At 41.9% G+C, this 20,364-nt stretch overlaps 2 protein-coding genes across 5 annotated transcripts in view; one reads left to right on the forward strand and one right to left on the reverse strand.

The window, feature by feature from the left end:
• il15 (interleukin 15) overlaps positions 1-20,364 on the forward strand; it is a 58,419-nt gene that overhangs the window by 28,700 nt on the left and 9,355 nt on the right. The gene's annotated exons all lie outside the window — the stretch shown is intronic.
• Positions 1-20,364, reverse strand: part of inpp4b (inositol polyphosphate-4-phosphatase type II B) — a 195,604-nt gene that overhangs the window by 13,927 nt on the left and 161,313 nt on the right. For all 4 annotated transcript variants that reach the window (XM_060873092.1, XM_060873090.1, XM_060873093.1 and 1 more), the window contains 4 exons: positions 19,431-19,569; positions 15,107-15,282; positions 9,416-9,539; positions 854-980 (listed from right to left, as the gene is read on the reverse strand). In XM_060873092.1, coding sequence (XP_060729075.1) covers positions 854-980; positions 9,416-9,539; positions 15,107-15,282; positions 19,431-19,569 — 566 coding nt within the window. The remainder of the gene's footprint in view (positions 1-853; positions 981-9,415; positions 9,540-15,106; positions 15,283-19,430; positions 19,570-20,364) is intronic.

Below are 20,364 nucleotides of genomic sequence, written 5' to 3' on the forward strand. Positions count from 1 at the left end.
ATGTGGGTGTGTGTCTGTGTGTGTGTGTCTGTGTGTGTGTCTATGTGTGTGTATCTATGTGTGTGTCTATGTGTGTGTCTGTGTGTATGTGTGTCTGTGTGTGTGTCTATGTGTGTGTCTGTTTGTGTCTGTATGTGTGTCTGTGTGTGTATGTGTGTCTATGTGTGTGTCTGTGTGTGTGTCTATGTGTGTGTCTGTGTGTGTGTCTGTATGTGTGTCTGTGTGTGTATGTGTGTTTATGTGTGTATGTGTGTCTATGTGTGTGTGTCTATGTGTGTGTGTCTATGTGTGTGTGTCTATGTGTGTGTCTATGTGTGTGTCTGTGTGTGTGTCTATGTGTGTGTCTGTGTGTGTGTCTGTATGTGTGTCTGTGTGTATGTGTGTTTATGTGTGTGTCTGTGTGTGTATGTGTGTCTATGTGTGTGTTTATGTGTGTGTCTGTGTGTGTATGTGTGTCTGTGTGTGTGTTTATGTGTGTGTCTGTGTGTGTATGTGTGTCTATGTGTGTGTCTATGTGGGTGTCTGTGTGTGTTTATGTGTGTGTCTGTGTGTGTATGTGTGTCTATGTGTGTGTCTATGTGGGTGTCTGTGTGTGTTTATGTGTGTGTCTGTGTGTGTATGTGTGTCTGTGTGTGTGTTTATGTGTGTGTCTGTGTGTATGTGTGTCTATGTGGGTGTCTGTGTGTGTTTATGTGTGTGTCTGTGTGTGTATGTGTGTCTATGTGGGTGTCTGTGTGTGTTTATGTGTGTGTCTGTGTGTGTATGTGTGTCTATGTGTGTGTCTATGTGGGTGTCTGTGTGTGTTTATGTGTGTGTCTGTGTGTGTATGTGTGTCTATGTGTGTGTGCCTCACCGTCCGCCAATAACAACAGGCTGCAGATTGCTGGGGTCATCAGATGCAGCCTCTGTAATTTTGAAAGTGACTCTCTGTAGATCAGAAATTCCCACCTCCATATCCTCCAGCATTCCGATCTCCTCACCTGATACACAGAGAGAAAAATTATTACACACACACACACGGACACACACACGGACACACGGTCACACACAGACACACAGACACACACACAAGACCATTCACACTGGATGGAAAAAAAGGAAGTATTAAACCCAGAGATTAAGAGTCACAGCTGCACTGAGTGCATGTAAGGACATTGCTTCTGTACATACACACACACACACACACACGGCACACACACGGACACACACACGGACACACACAGACACACAGACACACACACATAAGACCATTCACACTGGATGGAAAAAAAGGAAGTATTAAACCCAGAGATTAAGAGTCACAGCTGCACTGAGTGCATGTAAGGACATTGCTTCTGTACATACACACACACACACACACACGGCACACACACGGACACACACACGGACACACACAGACACACAGACACACACACATAAGACCATTCACACTGGATGGAAAAAAAGGAAGTATTAAACCCAGAGATTAAGAGTCACAGCTGCACTGAGTGCATGTAAGGACATTGCTTCTGTACATACACACACACACACACACACACACACACACACACGGACACACACACGGACACACACAGACACACAGACACACACACACAAGACCATTCACACTGGATGGAAAAAAAGGAAGTATTAAACCCAGAGGTTAAGAGTCACAGCTGCACTGAATGCATGTAAGGAAATTGCTTCTGTAAACACACACACACACACACACACACACACACACACACAGGAGTCCATTCACACTGGGTGGAAAAAAAAGTTTGTCCCCTGACACACATCTGTTCTGAGTGCATGTAAGGACCTTGCTGCTGTACACACAGACACACACACACACAAACACACACACACACGCGCAAGTCCATTCACACTGGGTGGGAAAAAAAGTTTGCCCCGTGACACACATCTGTTCTGAGTGCATGTAAGGACCTTGCTACTGTACACACACACACAGACACACACACTGACACAGCACTCATCAATCACTCAACAATCATGCATACACTTCAGTATGTTTGAGGGAGATGTCATCTACAATATAAAAAGTTTATTAAAATGAGTAATATGAAGATGATTATTTAGAGCACACACACACACACACACACACACACACACACACAAATCCATTCACACTGGGTGAAAAAAAGAAGAAGTTTGCCACCCACAGATTAAGAGTCCCACAGAAACGCCTGACACACATCTGTACTGCGTGCATGTAAGGACATTGCTGCTGTACAAACACACACACACACACACACACACACACACACACACACACACACACACACACACACACACACACACTTTTACAACTATTCCAAGTCTCCGGGTGCTTTACTCTTAGAGAGTATCACATGTTTACATACAATTGTTTGGTATTTGAAGTTGGTTGCTAAGAGATAATGTGATCAAATCTGAGTCACTGTCAATGACATTGAGTAACAATCCTTATGGCATTTAACTTCAATAAAGAGTATACACACACACACACACACACACACACACACCCACACACACACACACACACACCCACATCCTGTTAAAGCAGGATCATAAATCTTGAGTTATTTCTCTCTCTCTCTCTCTCTCTCTCTCTCTCTCTCTCTCTCTCTCTGTCTCTGTGTGTGTTTAAACCATACAAAAAACATGTCTTTTAAAACCATTAATTTATTTCATCCAAAGTAATTCATCCACCATATCTCAGTCTTACTCTAATGGGGTGAAGCAGACTTTTGTATCTCCATATGGAATTTTTACTTTTTATTATTTTTTTTTGTTAAATGACTGAAAGCTCTGATGTCCAGCCAGTGAAGATAGAGATCCAGACAGAAGGGATAAGCATGGAAACAAGGCTTGATGGGAATTAAGTTAAGACTTTGAAGAACTGGAAGTTTATTTTGCAAGAAACTTTCTTGCAAGAGGCTGAAGTTATAAAATTCCTGTTGTTCTGCAGTTTATGTAGGGAGCCATGAAGGTCACACAGATCAGCTCACTGAAAGATTCAATCATTTGCCTAAATTAGCCTGTTTTGCCACTATTAAAGCTTTCTGTTTCACTATGATAAATGACCTTGTGTATGAGAAAGGAACAATATACATTTATTCTTCTTATTATTATTATCAATAAATCCATCCTCTACACCACTGAGTCTCAGGAAAGTCTCAGGGAGTCTAATCCCAGGACAATAATTCGGAGATGACAATCAGCCCACACAGCATTGTTTTTGGACTGTGGAAGGAAACTGGAGGAAACTCCTAGGGCACAAGTACACACGAGCATGCAAACTACACACACACACACACACACACACTCACACTCACACACAGTCACAGTCTGACCTTGGAGTATACATACACATACACAAACACACACAGTCACAGTCCACATACACATACACAAACACACACAGTCACAGTCTGACCTTGGAGTAAACATACATACACAAACACACACAGTCACAGTCTGACCTTGGAGTAAACATACATACACATACACAAACACACACACAGTCGCAGTCTGACCTTGGAGTAAACATACATACACATACACAAACACACACACAGTCGCAGTCTGACCTTGGAGTAAACATACATACACAAACACAAACACACACACAGTCACAGTCTGACCTTGGAGTAAACATACATACACAAACACAAACACACACACAGTCACAGTCTGACCTTGGAGTAAACATACATACACAAACACAAACACACACACAGTCACAGTCTGACCTTGGAGTAAACATACATACACATACACAAACACACACACAGTCACAGTCTGACCTTGGAGTAAACATACATACACAAACACAAACACACACACAGTCACAGTCTGACCTTGGAGTAAACATACATACACATACACAAACACACACACAGTCACAGTCTGACCTTGGAGTAAACATACATACACAAACACAAACACACACACAGTCACAGTCTGACCTTGGAGTAAACATACATACACATACACAAACACACACACAGTCACAGTCTGACCTTGGAGTAAACATACATACACATACACAAACACACACACAGTCACAGTCTGACCTTGGAGTAAACATACATACACAAACACAAACACACACACAGTCACAGTCTGACCTTGGAGTAAACATACATACACAAACACAAACACACACACAGTCACAGTCTGACCTTGGAGTAAACATACATACACATACACAAACACACACACAGTCACAGTCTGACCTTGGAGTAAACATACATACACAAACACAACACACACACAGTCACAGTCTGACCTTGGAGTAAACATACATACACAAACACAAAAACACACACAGTCACAGTCTGACCTTGGAGTAAACATACATACACAAACACAAACACACACACAGTCACAGTCTGACCTTGGAGTAAACATACATACACAAACACAAACACACACACAGTCACAGTCTGACCTTGGAGTAAACATACATACACAAACACAAACACACACACAGTCACAGTCTGACCTTGGAGTAAACATACATACACAAACACAAACACACACACAGTCACAGTCTGACCTTGGAGTAAACATACATACACAAACACAAACACACACACAGTCACAGTCTGACCTTGGAGTAAACATACATACACAAACACAAACACACACACAGTCACAGTCTGACCTTGGAGTAAACATACATACACAAACACAAACACACACACAGTCACAGTCTGACCTTGGAGTAAACATACATACACAAACACAAACACACACACAGTCACAGTCTGACCTTGGAGTAAACATACATACACATACACAAACACACACACAGTCACAGTCTGACCTTGGAGTAAACATACATACACAAACACAAACACACACACAGTCACAGTCTGACCTTGGAGTAAACATACATACACATACACAAACACACACACAGTCACAGTCTGACCTTGGAGTAAACATACATACACAAACACAAACACACACACAGTCACAGTCTGACCTTGGAGTAAACATACATACACAAACACAAACACACACACAGTCACAGTCTGACCTTGGAGTAAACATACATACACATACACAAACACACACACAGTCACAGTCTGACCTTGGAGTAAACATACATACACATACACAAACACACACACAGTCACAGTCTGACCTTGGAGTAAACATACATACACAAACACAAACACACACAGTCACAGTCTGACCTTGGAGTAAACATACATACACAAACACAAACACACACACAGTCACAGTCTGACCTTGGAGTAAACATACATACACATACACAAACACACACACAGTCACAGTCTGACCTTGGAGTAAACATACATACACAAACACAAACACACACACAGTCACAGTCTGACCTTGGAGTAAACATACATACACAAACACAAACACACACACAGTCACAGTCTGACCTTGGAGTAAACATACATACACAAACACAAACACACACACAGTCACAGTCTGACCTTGGAGTAAACATACATACACAAACACAAACACACACACAGTCACAGTCTGACCTTGGAGTAAACATACATACACAAACACAAACACACACACAGTCACAGTCTGACCTTGGAGTAAACATACATACACAAACACAAACACACACACAGTCACAGTCTGACCTTGGAGTAAACATACATACACAAACACAAACACACACACAGTCACAGTCTGACCTTGGAGTAAACATACATACACAAACACAAACACACACACAGTCACAGTCTGACCTTGGAGTAAACATACATACACAAACACAAACACACACACAGTCACAGTCTGACCTTGGAGTAAACATACATACACATACACAAACACACACACAGTCGCAGTCTGACCTTGGAGTAAACATACATACACATACACAAAAACACACACAGTCACAGTCTGACCTTGGAGTAAACATACATACACAAACACAAACACACACACAGTCACAGTCTGACCTTGGAGTAAACATACATACACATACACAAACACACACACAGTCACAGTCTGACCTTGGAGTAAACATACATACACAAACACAAACACACACACAGTCACAGTCTGACCTTGGAGTAAACATACATACACATACACAAACACACACACAGTCACAGTCTGACCTTGGAGTAAACATACATACACATACACAAACACACACACAGTCGCAGTCTGACCTTGGAGTAAACATACATACACATACACAAACACACACAGTCACAGTCTGACCTTGGAGTAAACATACATACACATACACAAACACACACACAGTCACAGTCTGACCTTGGAGTAAACATACATACACAAACACAAACACACACACAGTCACAGTCTGACCTTGGAGTAAACATACATACACATACACAAACACACACACAGTCACAGTCTGACCTTGGAGTAAACATACATACACATACACAAACACACACACAGTCGCAGTCTGACCTTGGAGTAAACATACATACACATACACAAACACACACACAGTCGCAGTCTGACCTTGGAGTAAACATACATACACATACACAAACACACACACAGTCACAGTCTGACCTTGGAGTAAACATACATACACATACACAAACACACACACAGTCACAGTCTGACCTTGGAGTAAACATACATACACAAACACAAACACACACACAGTCACAGTCTGACCTTGGAGTAAACATACATACACAAACACAAAAACACACACAGTCACAGTCTGACCTTGGAGTAAACATACATACACATACACAAACACACACAGTCACAGTCTGACCTTGGAGTAAACATACATACACATACACAAACACACACAGTCACAGTCTGACCTTGGAGTAAACATACATACACAAACACAAACACACACACAGTCACAGTCTGACCTTGGAGTAAACATACATACACATACACAAACACACACACAGTCGCAGTCTGACCTTGGAGTAAACATACATACACATACACAAACACACACACAGTCACAGTCTGACCTTGGAGTAAACATACATACACATACACAAACACACACACAGTCGCAGTCTGACCTTGGAGTAAACATACATACACATACACAAACACACACACAGTCGCAGTCTGACCTTGGAGTAAACATACATACACATACACAAACACACACAGTCACAGTCTGACCTTGGAGTAAACATACATACACATACACAAACACACACACAGTCACAGTCTGACCTTGGAGTAAACATACATACACAAACACAAAAACACATACAGTCACAGTCTGACCTTGGAGTAAACATACATACACAAACACAAACACACACACAGTCACAGTCTGACCTTGGAGTAAACATACATACACATACACAAACACACACACAGTCGCAGTCTGACCTTGGAGTAAACATACATACACATACACAAACACACACACAGTCGCAGTCTGACCTTGGAGTAAACATACATACACATACACAAACACACACACAGTCGCAGTCTGACCTTGGAGTAAACATACATACACATACACAAACACACACACAGTCGCAGTCTGACCTTGGAGTAAACATACATACACAAACACAAACACACACACAGTCACAGTCTGACCTTGGAGTAAACATACATACACATACACAAACACACACACTCACAGTCTGACCTTGGAGTAAACATACATACACAAACACAAACAGTCACAGTCTGACCTTGGAGTAAACATACATACACATACACAAACACACACAGTCACAGTCTGACCTTGGAGTAAACATACATACACAAACACAAAAACACACACAGTCACAGTCTGACCTTGGAGTAAACATACATACACATACACAAACACACACAGTCACAGTCTGACCTTGGAGTAAACATACATACACAAACACAAACACACACACAGTCACAGTCTGACCTTGGAGTAAACATACATACACAAACACAAACACACACACAGTCACAGTCTGACCTTGGAGTAAACATAGATACACATACACAAACACACACACAGTCGCAGTCTGACCTTGGAGTAAACATACATACACATACACAAACACACACACAGTCGCAGTCTGACCTTGGAGTAAACATACATACACATACACAAACACACACACAGTCGCAGTCTGACCTTGGAGTAAACATACATACACATACACAAACACACACACTCACAGTCTGACCTTGGAGTAAACATACATACACATACACAAACACACACACTCACAGTCTGACCTTGGAGTAAACATACATACACATACACAAACACACACACAGTCGCAGTCTGACCTTGGAGTAAACATACATACACATACACAAACACACACACAGTCGCAGTCTGACCTTGGAGTAAACATACATACACATACACAAACACAAACAGTCACAGTCTGACCTTGGAGTAAACATACATACACATACACATACACAAACACACACAGTCACAGTCTGACCTTGGAGTAAACATACATACACAAACACAAACACACACACAGTCACAGTCTGACCTTGGAGTAAACATAGATACACATACACAAACACACACACAGTCGCAGTCTGACCTTGGAGTAAACATACATACACATACACAAACACACACACAGTCACAGTCTGACCTTGGAGTAAACATACATACACAAACACAAAAACACACACAGTCACAGTCTGACCTTGGAGTAAACATACATACACATACACAAACACACACACAGTCACAGTCTGACCTTGGAGTAAACATACATACACAAACACAAAAACACACACAGTCACAGTCTGACCTTGGAGTAAACATACATACACATACACAAACACATACAAATGTGGTGGAGTTGGGAATCGAACCCCCGACCCTGCAAGTGTGAGGCAAGCAGGCTAACCACCAAGCCAAAAAAATATTATTATTATTATTATTATTATTATTATTATTATTATTATTATTTCCTCATACTATCTAAGGGAGTTATTCATTGCCACAATCTCCTCAGCCTTGTTCATTACGAATAAATAGGGCTAAATGCAAATAAATCTCCATAAAAATGTTATGTTCTGTAAAGCTGCACCGAGACAATGTCCGCTGTTAAAAGCTCTATAACAAATAAAACTGAACCGAATTTAATTATTATTGCCAGTTTCACAGACGGCGGTTAATTACGACTCGAATCACAAGCGTCTTTGTCTCGTTCTGCTTAAACAAATAACAAAATGAACTGCTTTAGGTCATGAACAAGTAGTGGCAAGCAGGTTAGAGTTTACAGGTTCAGTGATTAAGCGGAGACCGGAGCAGGATTCTGAGGGGTGTGAATCCTGCCATTTCTTCTGGGTTTGTTTAGCTTGGGAGAAAGAGAAGATATCACACACTCGCTTTCTGTTGAAGCCTGAGGTTAAATCATTTTGAGAGATTAATAAATTCTTAATAAAAAATAAAGGTGTGCGTGTGTGTGTGTGTGTGTGTGTATATACTCACTGTATGTGCTGAGCAGGCTCTCGAACTGGGCCACCACTCCCACTGTGTGCAGTTGCCTGATGAAGCCTTTATCCTCTATTCCAGAGTACAGCCGCATGATAAAACCACAGGCTAGTGCAGCCAACTGTGAACACACACACACACACACACACACACTTTTTTCCGTCAGAAGGCCAAACCGAATCAGGTGCCACAACATGCAGAAAACACTACTTACATTTAGACCTCACACGTTACACCAACCTCATATTTAACACTCCATAGCTCTAAGACGCTTAAATGTTTACTATGAATTTGTGTATTGTTGTTGTTTGTTACTTGTTGTGTCGCTATCTACGCACCTTGGTCCATTTCATTCTTTTGTATAGCGAGTATGCAGAAGGATGATAATAAAGCTCGAGGTGAGTTGAGTTGAATTAAACGCTGACCTTAAGTACTGAAATAACTCAATAGAGTTGAACCTGTTAGCCTCTAGGCCAATTCTACTGTGAGCCTCTTGCTTGAAAATTCATTCATTCATTCATCTTCTACCGCTTATCCGAACTACCTCGGGTCACGGGGAGCCTGTGCCTATCTCAGGCGCCATTGGGCATCAAGGCAGGACACACCCCGGAAGGGGTGCCAACCCATTGGAGGGCACACACACACACACTCTCATTCACTCACGCACTCACACACTAGGGACAATTTTCCAGAGATACCAATCAACCTACCATGCATGTCTTTGGACCGGGGGAGGAAACCGGAGTACCCGGAGGAAACCCCCGAGGCATGGGGAGAACATGCAAACTCCACACACACAAGGTGGAGGCGGGAATCGAACCCCGACCCTGGAGGTGTGAGGCGAACGTGCTAACCACTAAGCCACTGTGCCCCCCCTTGCTTGAAAATAACATGCTGAATTTAAAATGAGTATATCTCAAAAATTCCAAGATGCATTTGAATAATTCTGGTACTTAGAAATCACCAGGTCAGAGAAAGAAAAGATGGAACGTGTAATGTCTGATTGCTTGTGTCAGTTTTGTTCTGTCTGTTCAGTTAGACCAGGGGTGGCCAACCAGTCAGAGACCAAGAGCCACATTTTTTACTGTGTTACCGCAAAGAGCCACATCATACACATGGGCACATATGAACATCACCTTTTTTTCCCTGCCATTGTGAGAGCGAACTTGACACAAATTGTTTACTCAATTGTTTACTCCTACTGGGAAACTTTGAGGTATTTTCATCCCACTCACATGCTGCAAACACGCATATTAAACTCAAGCGAAGCGAACACGCATATTAAAAAGACATAAATACAAACTTTGATATGAACGTAAGAACCGCATGAAACCGGGCAAAGAGCCGCATGCGGCTCGGGAGCTGCGGGTTGGCCGCACCTGAGTTAGATGCTTGGTGTTATATTTGTTATTTGTTTAGGTTGAAATTTACATTCAAATTCAAATTCAATGTATTTGTATAGCGCTTTTAACAATTCACATTGTCTCAAAGCAGCTTTACAGAAGTGTGGAAACAGAAGAGAGAGAAAAAAGAAATAAATATATAATAATAACAATAACAATAACAATAACAATAATAATAATAATAATAAGAAGAAGAAGAAGAAAAAGAAATAAGGATAAAAATAAATAAATTAATATATACAATTAAAGTTTAAAATTAATTTAAAAATATTAACATGAAGGGGCACGGTGGCTTAGTGGTGGACACGGTGGCTTAACACCTCCAGGGTCGGGGTTCGATTCCCGCCTCCACCTTGTGTGTATGGAGTTTGCATGTTCTCCCCGTGCCTCGGGGGTTTCCTCCGGGTACTCCGGTTTCCTCCCCCGGTCCAAAGACATGCATGGTAGGTTGATTGGCATCTCTGGAAAATTGTCCGTAGTGTGTGATTGTGTGAGTGAATGAGAGTGTTTGTGTGTGTGTGTGTGCCCTGTGATGGGTTGGCACTCCGTCCAGGGTGTATCCTGCCTTGATGCCCGATGATGCCTGAGATAGGCACAGGCTCCCCGTGACCCGAGGTAGTTTGGATAATCGGTAGAAGATGACAATTTTTCCAGAGATGCCAATCAACCTACCATGTATGTCTTTGGAGGAAACCGGAGTACCCGGAGGAAACCCCCGAGGCACGGGGAGAACATGCAAACTCCACACACACAAGGCGGAGGCGGGAATTGAACCCCCAACCCTGGAGGTATGAGGCAAACGTGCTAACCACTAAGCCACCGTGCCCCCCTGTAAATGTAAATGTAAATGTAAAATGTAAAGACAAAGCTTTTGGTGGAACAATGGAACCTATAAGGGATGTGGTAGCCTAGTGGTTAAGGTGCTAGACAACCAACTGGATGTGGATGGTTCAATTCCCACATCCACCAGGTTGCTACTGCTGGGCCCTTAACCCTCAATTGTATAAAATGAGATAAAATGTAAGTCGCTCTGGATAAGGGTTTCTGTTAAATGCTGGAAATGTCGAGTTTGACGGGGTGCGAGGTGAAGAGTTGTGTGCAGGCAGGTTGGAGTCTTGTGTGACAGAAGAGTGTCAGCAAGAATCAAAGAAAAGGTGTACAAGACAGTAGTGAGAGCAGCTACGCTGAATGGGTTAGAGACTGTAGCAGTGAGGAAAAGACATGAGGCAGAGATGAGGATGTTGATGTTCTGTTTAGGAGTGATTAGGATGGACAGGATGAGGAAAGAGCACATCAGAGGGACAGATCAGGTTGGCTGTTTTGGGGACAAGGACAGAGAGACTAGATTGAGATGGTTTGGACATGTACAGAGGAGGGAGATGGTTATATTGGTAGAAGGATGTTGGAGATGGAGCTGCCAGGTCAAGAGGACAAGAGGAAGGTCAAAGAGGAGATATGTGGATGTGTTAAATGAGGACATGAAGGTAAATGGTGTGAGGTTAGAGGATGCTGATGACAGAGTTACTGTAGGTGGGAACAGATGATTCGCAGTGGTGACCTCTAACAGGAAAAGAAGAAGAAGATAAAGCATGCTTTCACTTTTTATATCAAATCCAAAAAGTGCTGCTCATGACGTTTTGCTCATTCCCAGCTTTGGCAGACGTCCAAAGATAAAACCTGAGTTCCTAAAAGAATAGAACATAGATAAATGTTTAAATGGAGAAATTTTACTCTTTTATCCACTAAATGAGATCATTTTAAATTCAATGCCTGCTACAGGACTCAAAAAAGTGGGCACAGGGGCAATAAATGGCTGAAAAAGCAAGATATTTTGAAAAGGTTCAGCTGGGAGGACATCTAGCAACTAAGTAAGTAAAGTGATATCAGGTCTGTAACATGAGTAGCTGTAAAAGGTGTGTTAGAGAGGCAAAGTCTCTCAGAAGGAAAGACAGGCAGAGACTAATTGCAAAGGCCTTGCAAATCACATCATCTACGGTACATAACATCATCAAAAGACTAAGAGAAACTGGAGAAATCTGTGTGTGTAAGGCCGAAGAGCTTTAATGGATGCCCGTGGTCTTCGGGCCCTCAGATGACACTGCATTACTCATCGGCATGATTACGTCAACGACATTATTAAACGGACCCAGGAATACTTCTAGAATCCACTGTCAGTAAACCCAACCCGCCGTGCCACTTACAGATGCCAAGTAAAGCTCTATCGTGTAAAAAGGAAGCCGTATGTGAACGTAGTCCAGAAGCGCCGCCGTGTCCTTTGGGCTGAGGCTCATTTATGATGGACTGTTTCAAAGAGAAGAAGTGTTCTATGTTCAGACGAGTCCAAATTTAACATACTTCTTGGAAATCATGGACACAGAAAATCATCTCAGGGCTAAAGAGGAGAGAGACCTTAAAGCGTGTTACCAGCGTTCAGTTCAAAAGCCAGCATAAATGATAGTATGGGGTGCATAATTGCATAGGGTCTGGGCATCCTGCATGTTTTGGAAGGCACTAAGAATGCCGAAAGGTATATAAAGGTTTTAGAGCAACATATGTTGACCCCCCACCAGACAAAGTCTATTTCAGGGAAGGCCTTGTGTAATTCAGCAGGACAACGCAGAATAACATTCGTGACGTGACGTGACGTGACGTACAGCTAAGTATGGTGACCCATACTCAGAATTCATGCATTTAACCCATCCAAAGTGCACACACACACCGTGAACACACACACCGGGAGCAGTGGGCAGCCATTTATGCTGCGGTGCCCGGGGAGCAGTTTGGGGTGGGGGGGTGTCTGTTGGGGTAGGTGCCTTGCTCAAGGGCACCTCAGTCGTGGTATTGCCGGCCCGAGACTCGAACCCACAACCATACAGAGAACATTTGCCGCATCGTTATACGGAAAAAAAGTCGAAAAAACTCCAAAAACTCCTAACCTCAATGTCCAGAAGTCTTCAAACTGTTTTAATAGAAAAGGAGATGCTACACCATGTAAACATGCCTCTGTCCCAACTTTTTTAAAACATGTAGCAGGCATCAAATTCGAAGTGAGCTCATTTAGTGGATTAAAAGTGTGAAATGGATAAAAATATGCCTCATTTTATTCAAATTTTAAAAACGTCCCAACTTTTTCGGAACTTAGGTTGTAAAGAATATTCAGGTTGTTTACATGGGCGCAAGCTGGGGAACAAGAGAGCGGGAAAAACACAGGACTACAGTAAGTTGCAATAAAACAGTAGTTTAAGACTGTTACTGTTCACTTTGTGGTTAAATGTGCATTATGGAGATTGTCAAATGATCTCAAGTGATTATTTCCTGGCATTGTATTCGATGAGTGAGTTATTGTGGGTGTGTTCCAGCTGTGCGTAACTCTCGCAGAGTGTTTTAATCATAAACACATGTAACCTTGCTACATTATTATGGCCCACGAAAACAAAATATTATGCATATACTTTTGCTTTTTGGTTGTTAAAAAGAGTTTTGTTAATGCATATATATGATTTTATTTGTTTTTAGGCCTTAATTTAAGTTCATTGTTTGTTTTGAGCTGGTTTTGAGTTTGTATGCCTTACATAAACATCCTTTATTTACGTTGTTAATTTTGGGGAATTTTAGGTTGAAACCCTATTAGTGGTAATTGAAGGGACTTTTATTTTGTTCACCTGCGAAGAAGGAAGGATTATTGGATTATTTTTTTTATCTTTCCTTCAACTTTGGGATTTATCTATTTTTCCTGGATTATTCATATTTCTACCAGGACTGCGTGAGGCCCTGACTAAGGACTAACAAAAGACAGTCAGCTAAGTGGTGAACAGTTTGTATTTGTCTTTACTGTCCTAAAATATGCATCTGTACTTAATCCTGTTGTGTGTAATTCAGTCGTGTCTTTTTCTATCTTTCTAACCAGAGTTTTTCTATTTAAAACACAGTATTTGAGTGCCTGAACTTTAGTGTAACTGAAGGTCTAAGGATTCATTGCGCCAGACTTGTTACACACATGTGGTCCACAGGCTGGCACAGACATCCAACTACATAAAAAAGCAAAAAAAAACTTTGCTTTTCTTGTCAAATGCATCATCATACTTAAATTAAATCTATTACTCGTTGATTGTAAAAGACTAAAGACTTTAGAGGAGATGTGAACTCCATTTTGATCTTTTGCATGGTTTCGTGGCAGTTGCATATTAATCCCATTAAGTAGTGACAGCGGTGCAGGAGGAACGTGTGCTGAAATGGGACAAGGGTTATGGATTGGCAAGAAGGAAGGAAAAAATGTAGAGCTCACCGCTTGACTGAAAACTGTGTCACGTCTCTGTTGGAGCTGCAGGCCGGACGGTGTGCTGCACGCCGCCTCCTGGAGGAGAACAAAGCTCATCGACTTGCTCGCTCGGTCTGCCACCTCGTTTACACAGTCCTTCAACACCGCCACCAAAGGGCTGAGCTGCTCCCTCCAGTCTGCAGCTAACACACACACGCACACACACACAGATTTATTACCCAATTTTATTTATCCTGATGTTTTAATTTACACGATAATGAAATCAAAATGATTATTGTTTTATTGTATTATTATTTATTTAGTTTCATACATTTAAAACATCGGTCAGAAAAAAAATGATCACTTAAACTGAAATTTCATGATTTATTTACATTTACAGCATTTAGCAGACGCCCTTATCCAGAGTGACTTACAGTTTATCTCATTTTCATACAACTGAGCAATTGAGGGTTAAGGGCCTTGCTCAGGGGCCCAGCAGTGGCAGCTTGGTGGAAGTAGGAATCGAACTCACAACCTTCCGATTGGTAGCCCAACACCTTAACCACTAAAGGCTAAAGGCTACCGCATCCTGTGTAAATTTATTCATTCACAAGTTGTGGTTTTGTGCTTTGCAAATGTTATGGTAAATAAAGGCCTGGGATTCAAACTCACAACCTTCCAATTGGTAGTCTAAGTCCTTAAACACTCGGCTAAAGGCTACCACATGTCTTAAAAACTGTGCTAAATCAAACATGTGGACCAGATGATGTGCTGTGGTGAATAGCCGAGAAAACTTAATGTCTAATTTCCATTTATTTTACATATCTGTTCATTTTACTGAAGGAAATCTGGGCTGAAATTATATTTGATATAATATAATATAATATAATATAATATAATATAATATAATATAATATAATATAATATAATATAATATAATCAATAGTGTAATTAAATGTAAATAATGTAATTATATATAATGTCCTTTCTACATCAGTGGAATTGTGCAACCAAGAGCTCCTGAGGATCTAACAGGTCAGCGCAATTTCTGAGTTCATTACAGACTCAACACTAATTCCTTCTTGCTGAAGTCTTCAATTGTTCACTGATGAAGACCTGAGAACGAAGCTGACCAACACGACGGCAGATCATAGTCTCCAAGTGGACAGCAATCTCATGGTTCATGGGCTGAGGTTATCATGCAGACGTTATCATGCTGGAAGTAGACATTATAAGATTATTTTAGCTAACAGACGTAGATTGTAGCAACCAGTGGATGCACGTAGTCCATAACGATCCTCATGACCAACTGGTGTTAAATAGACACATCATGAAAGCCGAAGTCTTCAAATGTTCACTGATGAAGACCTGAGCACGAAGATGTCCAACACGATGGCAGAACAAAGACGGCGTAGTGTGACTGTCTCCTATTAACTGCTATTGTTGGGGAGAAATGCTGAGAAAGTTCACTTGGTTATTTGGTTGTTCCCATCGCTCTCATCGCTATGTCTTGAGTCTCCTTAAAGCGGCGTGTCTGAGGGCTGAAGACATTTTGAGGACCTGCTGTATGACGATTGGCCGAATAAAAATGCTTTAATATTTGATTTTCTTTTGAGAAATCGCAAGAGTTTCATAATTAATGCGCTTTTGATTCAAAACAATAAGCAAACTAAGTGTGTTTACCTAAAAGGGAGATTTTTTTTTTTTGTCTTTTTAAAAGTTCCTTAAACTTAAACAATGCAGTTATTTATTTAATTTTATTTATTCATTCATCTCAGGCGTCATCGGGCATCAAGGCAGGACACACCCTGGACGGAGTGCCAACCCATCACAGGGCACACACACACTCTCATTCACTCACACAATCACACACTACGGACAATTTTCCAGATATGCCAATCAACCTACCATGCATGTCTTTGGACCGGGGGAGGAAACCGGAGTACCCGGAGGAAACCCCCGAGGCACGGGGAGAACATGCAAACTCCACACACACAAGGTGGAGGCGGGAATCGAACCCCGACCCTGGAGGTGTGAGGCGAACGTGCTAACCACTAAACCACCGTGCCCCCATTTTATTTATTTATTTATTTATTTATTTTTGCCTGAAGCTAAACGCAGGAGGATTAAATAGTGACAGCAGTGAAAACTCTACCAGGTAAGATCATGCAGTCAGGTCCAGAAATATTTGGCCATATTACAAATTCTTGTTATTGTTGGCTAAAGTACATTGATTACTTCATAAATATGAGCCCAAACTACTGTAGGAAAAATTCTTCCTAGATTTCTATAACTCTTTTTACGAACTTTTATTTTACTTCTAGTAGGCTAGGTAAAAACAGAAATACTAATGAAATACTACAAATTCTTAAAGTCCTGAGCATCTGCTTTAATATAAGCGTCATATTTAATCACCACTGTGGAGTGGGACGTGATAAAGTCGGTCAATGATGAACACATTCATCCAAAACAGGAGGCACGTGCTATTATTAGGCCTGCTTGGCTTTCCGCAGATGGCCACCGGATGGCATCATTGCCTAACAGCAGAGAGAGGCAGTGTTTACTCACTCATGATGAACACGTCTCTAATCACACCTCATTGCTTGAGTTCAAGCTCTCGCTTTTCACTACCCTCAATTACATTTCTCCCCCGCTGACAGCTAATGTCATCAGGGCCATTACTAGAGTGTCTCGGCTCCGTCGCACCTCCACGGAGGTGCTAATAAACCTGCTGTCTTATCTTCCTGCCTGACAGAACGTGTGTGGATCAAATACGCCAGGGCAAATAAGAATGTTGGGCCTCCTAGTGCCATTCACTGATGAAGACCTGAGCACGAAGCTGACCAACACGACGGCAGATCATAGTCTCCAATTGAACAGCAATCTCATGGTTCATGGGCTGAGGTTATCATGCAGACGTTATCATGCTGGAAGTAGACATTATAAGATTATTTTAGCTAACAGACGTAGATTGTGGCAACCAGTGGATGCACGTAGTCCATAACGATCCTCATGACCAACTACTGCAGGGCAAATGGGAATGTTGGACCTTCTACAGACCTCCGGCCTATAGAGGTGGAGAACGTTCTAATCGATAGTAAGATAAACATTTATTTGATTTGTAATTTTGCAGTTTCTTTAACATGTCATATCATTTTACAGAGTCTGGCATGTATTAGTATGTACACCCTGTGAGAGAGAGAGAGAGAGAGAGAGAGAGAGAGAGAGAGAGAGAGAGAGAGAGAGAGAGAGAGAGAGAGAGAGAGAGAGAGAGAGAGAGAGAGAGAGAGAGAGAGAGAGAGAGAGAGAGAGAGAGAGAGAGAGAGAGAGAGAGAGAGAGAGAGAGAGAGAGAGAGAGAGAGAGAGAGAGAGAGAGATTTTATGGTCTGTGAAACACTAACACAGACCAAGATAGACAGACAAGAAAGAGAGAGAGAGCAAGATTGACAGAAATGGAGAGAGAGAGAGAAAGAAAGAGAGAGAGAGAGAGAGAGAGAGAGAGAGAGAGAGAGAGAGAGAGAGAGATGAGGCAAGAAAGACAGACAGATCTGTGAACAGAGAGAAAGAGAGATGAGGCCAAGAAGACAGATAGACAGAGAGAGAGAGAGAGAGAGAGAGAGAGAGAGAGAGAGAGAGAGAGAGATTTTATGGTCTGTGAAACACTAACACAGACCAAGATAGACAGACAAGAAAGAGAGAGAGCAAGACTGACAGAAATGGAGAGAGAGAGAGAGAGAAGAGAGAAAGGACATGTGATATGAACAGAAAAGCATCACAGTGGTCCTTGCATTCAAAAGCACAAAAGAGTGTGCACTTTAATGCCTTTGTGGCGTCCACACACACCTTCGTTTCTCTAAATGTTCGTGTTTCAGCTTTAGTGCTACTGCAGATACACTCAAAAAAACATAAAGGCAGCTCCGGTTCCCAGCTGCCTCACAACATTCTCAGTAAAAGATGAGCTAAGGCTCACAGGGGAAGGCGAGAGAGATACAGTGGGCTGGAGAAGATACAGAGAACAGAGCAGTAATAACAGGGATGAAAGACTGCAGCCGGAGCTGAGCCGCGCTCATACGGAACATCTGCACAATGTCCTGTGCTACACTTCTCCTTCCTTCTAGCTTTAAAGTGCTTAAAAGTAACGGCACCTGCACGGACAGGCTGCATACGGCAGGTTAACCACCTCACGTCACCCTACCAGAGAATATGACACATGATAGTTAGTTCATCACTCACGTGATCACATGCTCTATATTTATACACACTTACTCTTATAAACCTTCTCTAACGTCGCTGATGTTATAAGGCTTGTATGTTATACGGTAATGAGCCGTGTGAAGGTTCGGTGTCTAACCTGGACTGTGGGAGGTGATGACGTCAGCGAGCGCCTGGTCTGGCGTAGACTCCTGGTTGTTGTTGTCCTGCTCCTGCAGCTTATCCACCATGGCGATGACGCAGTTCAGTCCTTTGGCCACGTTGGCCCACACCCTGTCCTAGAGACACCAGAGAGTGAGTCAGAGCTACATAGACATCACTATGGGCTGCGCTGATGATATCATCAGTCTCTCACGAGACACTTCAGCTCATTTGGCACTTCTCCTTGGCATGTGTTGTGGAAGTTCTGAGGTTAGAGAGATTTAAAGAATAAAGTATAACACTGGTAGACACGAGCAAGAGTAAAAAGGTTACACAGTTTATTGTGCTCAGCTGCGCAGCACGACCCAACACTCCACATGTACCATGAGGGATGAAGGGCCAAGATCATTGATTACATCAATGTTTTATAGACTGAACTCAAGAAAACAGAAGATATATACTGTAAAAGCAAAACATCATCAATCATTGGCTCAAAATTACCTCATGCATCTCCTGACCAAGCTAATCTGACCAGGCCAAGTTCTTCTAGAGGACCTATGGGACATTTGTTTATGGACAACTCGTCCCCAGTCCCTACTGCCCTTGTCATAATATTAACAAAACCTACTGATGACGATGTCAGTCTCTGGTCATGACGCACACAGGGTACATAGAAGCATAGAAGGACAAAGAGTTATGAACATCTTAAGATTAGAAATTTCCACCACACACGTTTGTAGTAAGATTCAAAGACAAGGTTGACAAGGTGTCTCTACACCTGCACATCTTTATTTACAACCTCATATTCAATACAGAGCTCGGAAACGTTACACCTGCTCTACAAAGCACAAGCTTAATAACAGCATAAGCAGCATTTCCCCCACGTGAACTTTCACCGCTTCAGCTCTGGTGAAAGCCTCACAGGATCATAT

This window comes from Tachysurus vachellii, chromosome 6, assembly GCF_030014155.1.
Source record: "Tachysurus vachellii isolate PV-2020 chromosome 6, HZAU_Pvac_v1, whole genome shotgun sequence".
NCBI classification, from domain to species: domain Eukaryota; kingdom Metazoa; phylum Chordata; class Actinopteri; order Siluriformes; family Bagridae; genus Tachysurus; species Tachysurus vachellii.